The 12,459-nt window shown below is 34.1% G+C and overlaps 1 protein-coding gene across 1 annotated transcript in view; it reads left to right on the forward strand.

Moving 5' to 3' along the window:
* LOC149808290 (uncharacterized) overlaps positions 1-12,459 on the forward strand; it is a 145,644-nt gene that overhangs the window by 42,902 nt on the left and 90,283 nt on the right. Inside the window, exon 4 of the mRNA XM_089975662.1 lies at positions 9,620-9,713. Coding sequence (XP_089831788.1) covers positions 9,620-9,713 — 94 coding nt within the window. The remainder of the gene's footprint in view (positions 1-9,619; positions 9,714-12,459) is intronic.

The raw sequence follows: 12,459 nt of genomic DNA on the forward strand, positions 1-12,459 counted from the left end.
TGATGACTGTCAATATTATACATTAGATTACTCTTCATGTGATGACTGTTAATATTGTGCATCATCTAATGATTCTGATAAGATTATTCAACATTGATGACTGTCAATATTATACATCATCTAATGACTGATTAGATTACTCTTTATGTGATGACTGTTAATAATATACATCATCTGATGACATAAGATTGCTCATCATTTGAGGACTGGCAACAATACCTGTCATTTTATGGAATCTTATTACATATTTCACAATACAGCAATCTAGCTTGACAGAGTCATGTGCTGAAAATTGTAATGTACAGCTTAGTCTCATCTGTCTGATATCCATTTATCATACTGTCCTGTTTATGCAGTACAACATCATACTGTCCTCTTTATACAGTACAACATCATACTGTCCTTTTTATACAGTAAAACATCATAATGTCCTGTTTATGCAGTACAACATCATACTGTCCTGTTTATACAGTACAACATCATACTGTCCTGTTTATACAGTAAAACATAATAATATCCTGTTCATGCAGTACAACATCATACTGTCCTGTTTATACAGTACAACATCATAATGTCCTGTTTATGCAGTACAACATCATACTGTCCTGTTTATACAGTACAACATCATACTGTCCTGTTTATACAGTAAAACATAATAATATCCTGTTTATGCAGTACAATACCATACTGTCCTGTTTATACAGTAAAACTTCATAATGTCCTGTTTATGCATTACAACATCATACTGTCCTGTTATACAGTAAAACAACATCCTACTTTCCTGTTTTTATACAGTAAAACAACATCATACTGTGCTGTTTATACAGTAAAACATCATACTTTCCTGTATATACAGTAAAACAACATCATACTGTCCTACTTAACAGTAAAATAACGTATTGTCCTGTTTGTACAGTAAAACATACTGTCCCATTTATACAGTAAAACAACATCATACTGTCTTGTTTATACAGTAAAACAATATCATACTGTCCTGTTTATACAGTAAAACAATATACTGTCCTGTTTATACAATAAAAGAACATGATATTGTCCTGTTTATACAGTAAAATAACATCATACTGTCCTGTTTATACAGTACAACAGCATACTGTCCTGTTTATACAGTACAGCATCATGCTGTCCTGTTTATACAGTACATCATACTGTTCTGTTTATACAGTAAAACATCATACTGTCCTGTTTGTACAGTAAAACAACATCATACTGTCCTGTTTATACAGTAAAACAACATCATACTGTCCTGTTTGTACAGTAAAAAAACATACTGTCCTGTTTATACAGTACAACATCATACTGTCCTGTTTATACAGTAAAGCAACATCATACTGTCCTGTTTATACAGTAAAGCAACATCATACTGTCCTGTTTGTACAGTTAAACAACATGATATTGTCCTGTTTATACAGTAAAACAACAAAAATTTGGATGCTCGTTTTGAAGACATGTCAGTCGTGCAGACTAGATACCCTATTTGGAATGAATTGTTAGTCATACAGACTAGATACACAATTTATTTGGACTGAATTGTCATTAATACTCAACAAAGTATGTGTACAAAGTTAATGTCTCACTATCAGTCAGGACAATGGATATTTGACTATTAAAATGGGAATGATTTTTGTGCAGATTATTAAAATTATCATTATGACCTGAATACGTAGTACTTTAATTGTTATTTCTAGTACATAGAGTTTACATCTTTGGAGTAGTTCAACTCCCCTTCAGAAAAAAAGGAGCACCCACAATAATCAAAGAATTTTCTGTCCAATTTCCAACTCTGAAGAAGGATTATGGTATTGCTTCCTTATTTCTTAAAGGCCATGGGAAAAGGCAACTTGTGGAAGGGGGCTCTTTCTTAATGTACGCCCTCCAAACTACTTCCGTTGAATTAAAACATTACTGTCTGAATATTATACAGATGGAACCCTTTTTGATGGCTTTAACATACTGCCCTCATCAGATGGGAGAGGTTTTAAATTGTCCCCCAGAAACCCAATAGCCATATTATAGCTTGATCAGCACCCAGCCATCACTGATTACAGTGGTTAGTTCAGTTATAAAAATTTTCAAATTAATTTTTCAAGTGGGATGGTGCTAAAGCATATATATCATCCCCAGATGGCAGAGTCATCAAAAATAGTGGTTAGGTTGGAAATTTAACATAATTCTTACCATGCAGATTTTGTTAATTATGTACATCAGCATTTTTAAAAAATGCACTGCATAGCATTTTAAAAGTTAGAGAGATGACAGTGTCTTTCTAAATTTGTCACCGATTATCTTTATGTAAGAAAGGTTGCATACAAAATTTAATACCATATTCAGTGTATACATCAGGCCCAACTGTGACTGGTATGGACCTGGATCAACCAGCACATAATGTGCCAGGAGATAAGGTCTATGAAGTTTGTTTTACCAAGGATTTAAAGTGAACAGCATAGCCCCTGGTCTGCCATGAACAATGTAGGCCTTGATCTGCCATGAACAATGTAGACCCTGGTCTGCCATAAACAATGTAGGCCCTGATCTGCCTTGAATAGTGTAGGCCCTGGTATGCCATGAACAATGTAGGCCTTGATCTGCCATGAACAATGTAGACCCTGGTCTGCCATAAACAATGTAGGCCCTGATCTGCCTTGAATAGTGTAGGCCCTGGTCTGCCATGAACAGTGTAGGTCTTGAACTGTGATAAACAATGTAGACCCTGGTCTGCCATGAGCAATGTAAACTCTGATCTGCCATGAACAATGTAGACCCTGGTCTGCGATGAACAATGTAGGTCCTGATCTGCCATGAACAGAGTAGGTCTTGAACTGTGATGAACATTGTAGACCCTGGTCTGCCATGAACAATGTAAACCCTGATCTGCCATGAACAATGTAGGCACTGATCTGCCATAAACAGTATGCATTTGATTTAGAATTTTAACATAGCTTTAACAATTTTAATCATATTGATATGGTATCTGCAATGTGGCATTTTATAGTGATATCTAACACTGGGGTATCATTTAGCATAATGACCCACCCAGTTACATTATCCTGACACCATGCTGACCAGTCATAAAACTAACTTCTAAATGCTGAACACTTATTGAGGCAGCTGTTAGTACCATTTTTTTATAAGTCTTTGGTATGACTCGGCCTAGGTTGGAACTTAGGCCACTGGAGCAGTGTCATGCACAATGTAGAACCAGATCTTCCATTTAACAAGTTAGACCATGATCAGCAGTGAACAATAAAGACCCTAATCTGCCATCAGCAACATTGACCCAGATACGCCAGAGCATTATGTGGTGGCAGATCTCATTCTACACTGTTCATGGTTTGATGCCCATTACAGTCAGAAGAATAAAGTCATTTCAGTTAATAATATCAATTGCAAAGGAACATTTCTTCTATTGCAACAAAAGCTTACTTATACGAGTTCAAAAAAATATGTATATAAAAAGGTGTTCAATATGGTGTGTGAACAGGTTGTTGCAAATATTATTGATGCAAATCTACATTGGAATTGTCAAAAATCAGCAGTGTATGTAGTTGATAAGCATGACTTTATCATTGTACCTTGTTCTGATATTATGGTTTTTATCTTTTACCAATTTGTCCTTCATTTGTAAAGGATCTTAATTAACATGCAGTTGAATTGAGTAAATATAGGGTCTTTATGAAACATGCAGTTGAATTGAGTAAATATAGGGTCTTTATGAAACATGCAGTTGAATTGAGTAAATATAGAGTCTTTATGAAATAAACATTTTGAGTTAGTAAATATTGGATCTTTATGAAACATGCTGTTGAATTTCGTGTATACACATGAACCTCAAAACTCTAAAAGATAGCTGTGTTGTGTTACACTCACTAATGATAAGTCTATATCATAAATAAGAGCACTCAAAGTACCCAATTAAAAAAAGTTACACTTTCTAACAAAATCTTAACAGTATGTTAGCATTCATTTCATGCCATCATTAGCAGAGCAGTGTTTGTGCCATCATTATTAGCAGATAGATGTTTTGCCATAGTGCCACCATTAGCAGATGGCAGTTTTGACATAGTGCCACCATTAGCAGATAGATGTTTTGCCATAGTGCCACCATTAGCAGATAGCAGTTTTGCCATAGTACCACCATTAGCAGATAGATGTTTTGCCATAGTGCCACCATTAGCAGATAGATGTTTTGCCATAGTGCCACCATTAGCAGATAGATGTTTTGCCATAGTGCCATCATTAGCAGAGCAGTGTTGCCATAGTGCCATCATTAGCAGATAGATGTTTTGCCATAGTGCCACCATTAGTAGATAGCAGTTTTGCCATAGTGCCACCATTAGCAGATAGCAGTTTTGCCATAGTGCAAGTAGCAGATAGTGGTATTCCCATAGTACCACCATTAGCAGATAGCAATTTTGCCATGATGCAAGTAACATATAGCAGTTTTTCCATAGTGCCACCATTAGCAGATAGTAGTTTTGCCATAGTGCAAATAGCAGATAGTATAGTTTACATAGTGCCACCATTAACAGATAGCAGTTTTGCCATGTGCAGGTAGCAGATAGCAGTGTTGCCATAGTGGCACTATTAGCAGATAGCAGTTTTGCAACAGTGCAAGTAGCGGAGAGCAATGTTGCCATAGTGCCACCATTAGCAGATATCAGTGTTGCCATAGTGCCACCATTAGCAGATATCAGTGTTGCCATAGTGCCACCATTAGCAGATAATATTGTTGCCATAGTGCAAGTAGCAAGCAAAACATAGCATTGAAATGAGAAGTGTTCATACTTGACAAATCTTGAATCTTTCAACACTATGGAACAAGGCATTGAATTAATATAAATCGGAACATGGCAATGAATTCATAAAAAGAACAAGGAACATGGCATTGAATTCATAAAAAATGGAACATGGCATTGAATTCACCCAAAAATTGGAACATGGCACTGAATTCATAAAAATTGGAAAATGGCATTGCATTCATAATTAAAAAAACAGAACATGTCATTGAATTCATACGAAATGTAATATGGCATTGAATTAACATGAGATGGAAAATGGCATTGAATTCACACAAAATGGAACATGGCATTGAATTCATATGAAATGGAACATGGCATTGAATTCATATACATTGGAACATGGCATTGAATTCATACAAAATGGAACATGGCATTGAATTCATTCAAAATGGAAGATGGCATTGAATTATTCCAAATGAAATATGGCATTGAATTCATTCAAAATGGAACATGGCATTGAATTCATTCAAAATGGAAAATGGCATTGAATTCATACAAATTAGAATATGGCATTGCATTCACACAAAATGGAACATGGCATTGAATTCATACAAAATGGAACATGAACATGGCATTGAATTCATTCAAAATGGAAAATGGCATTGAATTCATACAAATTGGAACATGGCATTGAATTATTCCAAATGGAACATGGCATTGAATTCATTCAAAATGGAAAATGGCATTGAATTCATACAAATTGGAATGTGGCAATGCATTCACACAAAATGGAACCTGGCATTGAATTAATACAAAATGGAACCTGGCACTAAATTCATACAAAATGGAACATGGCATTGAATTCATAGAAATTGGAACATGTCATTGAATTCACAAAAAATGTAACATGGCATTAAATTCATACAAAATGAAACATGGCATTGAATTATTGCAAAATGGAACATGGCATTGAATTCATTCAAAATGGAAAATGGCATTGAATTCATACAAATTAGAACATGTCATTGAATTCATGAAAAATGGAACATGTCATTGAATTCATACAAAATGGAACATGGCATTGAATTCATATAAATTGGAACATGGCATTGAATTCATACAAAATGGAACATGGCATTGAATTCATATAAATTGGAACATGTCATTGAATTCCCTCAAAATGGAACATGTCATTGAATTCATACAAAATGGAACATGGCATTGAATTATTGCAAAATGGAACCTGGCATTGAATTCATACAAAATGGAACATGGCATTGGATTCATATAAATTGGAACATGGTATTGAATTCATAAAAAAACATGTCATTGAATTCACACAAAATGGAACATGTCATTGAATTCACACAAAGTGGAACATGGCATTGAATTCATATAAATTGGAACATGGCATTGAATTCATATAAATTGGAACATGGCATTGAATTCATATAAATTGGAACATGGCATTGAATTCATATAAAATGGAACATGGCATTGAATTCATATAAAAACATGTCATTGAATTCACACAAAATGGAACATGTCATTGAATTCACACAAAATGGAACATGGCATTGAATTCATACAAAATGGAACATGGCATTGAATTCATGAAAAATGGAACATGTCACTGAATTCATGAAAAATGGAACATGTCATTGAATTCATGAAAAATGGAACATGTCATTGAATTCACACAAAATGGAACATGACATTGAATTCATACGAAATGGAACATGTCATTGAATTCACACAGAATGGAACATGTCATTGAATTCACACAAAATGGAACATGGCATTGAATTCATATAAATTGGAACATGGCATTGAATTCATTCAAAATGGAACATGGCATTGAATTCATACAAAATGGAACATGTCATTGAATTCACACAAAATGGAACATGGCACTGAATTCATGAAAAATGGAACATGGCATTGAATTCATGAAAAATGGAACATGGCATTGAATTCATGAAAAATGGAACATGTCATTGAATTCACACAATGGAACATGGGATGTTCTTCATACAAAATGGAATATAGCATACAAAATGGAAAATGGCACTGAATTAGTACAAAATGAAACATGGCATTGAATTGATACAAATGGAACGTTGCATTGAATTGATACAAATGGAACATGGCATTGAATTGATACAAAATGGAACATGGCATTGAATTCATTCAAAATGAAAGATTAAGACAAAAAATTTACCCAAAACATTTTCAGATTGAATTATCATTGAAGCCTTTAGTAATAACTATATGAAATTTGTTGATTTTACATTTTCTCATACATTTTGGAAGTTTTCATGAGTGGAAATATAATTTCTAGCAGTTGAGTTTTGAGTTAACATTTGGAGTCTTTTGCCTAAAATATTCCAAGAATTTTGGGATAGATTTCACTCATTGCTCTTCAGTGAATGTGATGCATCAAAATGACAAAAAGCCAGGCCAATGTAAGGTAACCCCTTTATTTATGGGTTTAGATTCTAGAATACAAAACTAGAATGTCTTTACTGACAGCTTGGGGAGTGACTTCAAGCTTGTTACTGACACTATTTTGGAATGCCTGGCCTTATGTCATTTTATTTATTAACTTTTAACAGCTGAAGCACCAGCTTCACACAAGAAAAATTGTCACCTTTTGCCCTGTGAATTTTCACTCTCCTTTTCTTTCATTACTGAAAGTTTTTGCATACATTTTAAGGATTGTTGACTGAGCCAAGCCTAGAGATAAGATCTGAATGATTTCAGTATGACTGTACTAAGGAACTCCAATGTTTTATAATTCTAAGTGTAACTTTTTATTATACTCCACTGCCTACAGCAAGGACACTATGATTTCATCATGTATGGCCATATATCTCTCATGACTAGCATGGTAGCAAGGTTGCAAAAATCATTCCATATAGACATATAACATTTTACTGGCATATTTCAATCTGCATGCAGGTGACATGATTAGATTTTCAGGCTTTACATTAAATACATCGATTTTCTTAAAATACACTTTCTAAATTTTTGAGTTTGGACTTTAAAAAAAAATGTTGGCATAATTAAGAAGAAACAAATCTCTGAATGAAGACCAATTGAATTTGGTAGTCATATTTGCATGCAAAGGTAGATGGCATTATTAAATTATTGGACCATTGTAGTCATATTTGCATTGAAAGGTAGATGGCATTATTAAATTATTGGACCATTGTAGTCATATTTGCATTGAAAGGTAGATGGCATTATTAAATTATTGGACCAGTGTAGTCATATTTGCATTCAAAGGTAGATGGCATTATTAAATTATTGGACCATTGTAGTCATATTTGTATTCAAAAATGTAGATGGCATTATTGAATTATTGGACCATTGTAGTGTTTTTTTCAAAATCTTAACACATTTTGTTGCCTTTCGGGGCTTTGACTTCTTTGCTTTGCATTGTGGGCATACATGTTTTGCATGGGGGTCATACATGTTTTGCAAACACATATTTTTTTACAAGCTGTTGTTATTCCATTACTTAGAAATTCTATGAAAATAAAGCTTTGTCAGTCTCAGAAGTCAGTCTAAAGAATTAACACATGATCAACAAAATTGTTTTCACATTTTTACATTTTTATATATTAGAAGCAATTGTCCAGAGTCCTAACAAACCTTGTTCATGTTCCAGCTCTCTGTCTGTCTTTCTCCCTCTGTCTGTCTATCTGTCTGTCTCTATACCTCTTTCCACTCCATACTTAATTTGCATTAATTGTTAGGTTTTTTAAATTCATTATATCCTATGGATAATTGTATTTTGTACTTCATTTTTTTAATGAAGCAAGAAAAATCATTTTGGTCCAATATTTGGTGGAGTATTAATACAAGAAGAAAACAACGATGTAGATCATCCATTGCACTATTTTTCCAAACATTGAAATAAGTACCAAAGAAATTATTCCACAATTGAGAAGGAACGTTTGGCTATGATACTGGCTTTGCAATACTTTGAAGTGTATATTGATTAAGCTCCTCTGATTATTGTATTCATTGAACACATTCCACTTTCTTTCATTGGCAAGATGAAAAACAAAAGGTGGAGTTTGATGTTGCAGGAATACAAAATTGACATCAGTTAAAACGAGATTCTAAGTGACTTTCTTGTGTAAAGAAGTATTATATTGGTTCATATATATTTTAAACAACATTCATTTGTATCAATGGATGTTATGAAAAAGTAATAAAATAGCTTGTTTTACGTTCTGATGAAGTGCATGTACCAGCCAGCAAATCGTAAAAACCACTTTTGTGTGAAAACTTCTGGTCAGTAACTCAGCGACTAAGTAAAAAGTCCTTTATTTATATCAGTGGAAAGAAATTGTCATTAGCAAACTTATTTTTAAAAATATCTCTAGATATTTTGTTTTTTATTTTTTCAATGATGCAAAAATACTCCTGTACAATAGCAGTTATAGAATGATATGTGAAAGCTAGATATAGTTGAATTATTTGGTTAGAAAAGTACAAAACAAAAACATTTCTTTTTTGGCTTTAACTGCATGAGTCAGCAACCCATGAGTCAAAAGTACTGATAATGAATTAGGCATGATTATAACACCTTTGTTCTTTAAAATGACCACCATCATTTACCTGGCTACACCATGTCAGATGATAAAATGTTTATAACTGAGCTCATTTTCTATGACAGAACACTCAAATCAAATAACTAAAACCAACTGAATGTAGTAATAAAGAAATATTATAGCAAATCTTTGGAATATATAGTAATTAGGAAATTGGGTATGGAAATTAAACTCAACTTTTCTAACAGAGGAAATCTTTTATCCAAGATGGTACAATGCTTTCCTTTTTATTTTCAGACTGAAATTTGTGCCAGCAGTTTGACAGAAATTATCCAAGGTGTTGTAGCGGGATTTGATGGCTGTCTTTTTACATATGGTTATTCAAAACTAGGCAAGTATACAGTAACCTTGATTTTGGTTACAATCCAAAGTTTTCTCAAAGTTTAATTCCATCAATATGTCAGTACAGCACTATTCTCTGTGTAGTCTTTCATACAAAAAAATAATTTGAAACTTCAAGTTGATTGGGCTGTACTAATGTGTAATAGTAGCTGTTACCCAAGTGTGTGTGTGTGTGTGCATTTGTAAAAGGCATGAAATGGGGACATTAGTGTGAATACACACCAACAGACCAGGGACACACCTCAAAATGGGGACATCCCTGTTTTGTAATGTCAGCTTAAATGGAATGCCAAGGCCTTATTTAATGATACAAACCTTAAAATAAGCGTATCTGAGCAAGTGCCCAATTTGTTGGTATTTTTTCACATCATGATATACACAACAATACACACATCCCACTTGACTCAAAACCTTGTGTGTATCAGTCTGAAAACTTCGTCCCCGTTTACGCAGTAACATTCACACTGTTGTGCTGTTGGCTAGCACACTTTGCTTCCGAATTACTGACTGAAGATGGCATCAAGAAGATCTAACAGGGTTTAAATCATTTACATAAACATCGACAAATATATGTGATATATTTTCTATTTTAACACGAAGAGCAATATCGGTATACATGTTTATTAATGGGTAGTCCAACGTTCATAACACATTTTGCCAAATTAGATCAGGAACCAATAAAACTGAATAAAAGGTTTCATGCAGATGTTACGCACGGTTTTTATGATAAATAAGAGATTCTAGCAATTCATATGTGCTTTTATATTTTGTCTTCTATTTAACTCTGAGCCATGCACATTTGGATAAGAAATTCACTGGAAAATATCAACATTGATTTTAGTTCATTCAAATGTGGTTAGAAGCATAATAATGAACAGTCTACATGGTAACCAAAACATAATACCATTTCTTTCCTCCAATTAACTGCATTAAAGGTAAATCTGACAAGTTAAGATTGAGCCAGTAAGAAATAAAAATAACTTTTGTAAGTGCTTGTACATAGCGTGTGTATATGTGTCTGTCCCTGTTCTGATGGCAAAGATTCTCAAACAGTGTTTCTTGGAAATCAACCACAAATTAATTAGAAATGACATGTATGTTTCAAATGCATATTAAAATAAATCTTTACCGCTCATAATTTGTTAAAATAAAAATTTCCCCATTTTGATGATAAAAATCATGTCCCCATTTTATAGAGTTTACAAGATTGTGTCCACGTGTGTGTGTGTGTGTGTGTGTGTGTGTGTGTGCATGCACATGTGTATGTGTGTGTGAAAAAATTATATCATTTCAGATTGTCGTTATTGACAAGTTTTTTTTTCTGTTTCACCACCAGATAAGATCTTGGACTTTTGAAAAGAGGCAGTTTATGTATTTTTAAAACTTTGACCTCATATTTTATCCTTTTTTACCTTTTATCTTTATTTATGAGCAAAGACTATTTACTTTTATCTTTATTTATTTACTGCACCTGTACCTTCAATTTTTTGTGTGTTCATGGTACATATATACCTTCATGTGAGTTCATAATCAGATTTTGCTGTTACCATTGTTACTAAGGAACTTCTGCTAGCACTTTAAAAGCCAGCGCTGTGCTGATATGCTATTAAACCCTTTTCACGCACACACACAGACACACACACACCCTGCTCTGGTGGCCTAGTGGTCAAATGTGGGAGGTCATGGATTCAAACCCCAGCCAAGTCATACCAAAGACATAAAAATGGCACTAACAGCCGCCTTGCTTGACACTCGGCATTAAGAGGTTAGTATTCGAACTGGTCAGCCTGGTGTCAGGACAATGACTGGGTGGGACATGATACTGCAGCATGATGCCCCGTGCTAGACATCGCTATAAACTGTCACACTGCATACATCCTAGCGATATGGCTGAAAGATTATTAAAATACGTTTGAAAAATCTAAATACAAAACCAAACAAACACACGCACATATGGTTATTGTGCAGAATTATAATTTGTCCAAAATATACTAAGCATAATAACACTTTGGTAATCTATCAGTCCTAGTGTTAATCAAGAATTCAGTTTGAAGAATATTTTGGTTATTATTTTATATGGAGTCAATTGAACATGATATGAATTATAGCATATTATTTGCAAGACTGCTCAAAATGAAATATTTGTCATCAGAAGTTTTTTTAAAACAATTTAGCTGACTTAAAATTAAATTGAATTTGAAATTTGCTCAATTTCATTTGCATACAAATCCCATGATATGTTGTTAGCATTCATTGATACAACATGCTGTATACAACTCCCTTGATATGTTGCTAGCATTCATTGATACAACATGGGTCCCTGAGTGGCCTAGTGGTCTAAAGCGCTCTCCATTATGGATCACTGCCATCTCACCTCTGCGTGGGTTCGAGGCTCGGATTTGGCCAATATGGGTATGTGAGAAAGCTTGCCAGTAGCTTCTCGTGGGTCGGTGGTTCTTTCCGGGGTTTTTCTGGGTTCTTCCGCACCCACTAACTCATTTGGCCCCGATCCCATCTGTAGGCATGATCTGGTTTCTGCATTCAATGGCCGATCCCGCCTGTAGTCGTGAATTGTTTACTGCATTCAAAGGCCGATCCCGTCTCCAGGCGTGATGAATGTGTGTTAGATACAACGTCTCTGATTGGTTAGAAATGGTTTATTCCAAGAACTAAACAACTATTAAACCAATCAGAAATGATTTTACTTTCATTTGTGGAAATTTGAATTGTTCAGA

Source organism: Sinohyriopsis cumingii, chromosome 1 (assembly GCF_028554795.1).
Source record: "Sinohyriopsis cumingii isolate HCF-2022 chromosome 1, ASM2855479v2, whole genome shotgun sequence".
Taxonomy (NCBI): Eukaryota; Metazoa; Mollusca; class Bivalvia; order Unionida; family Unionidae; genus Sinohyriopsis; species Sinohyriopsis cumingii.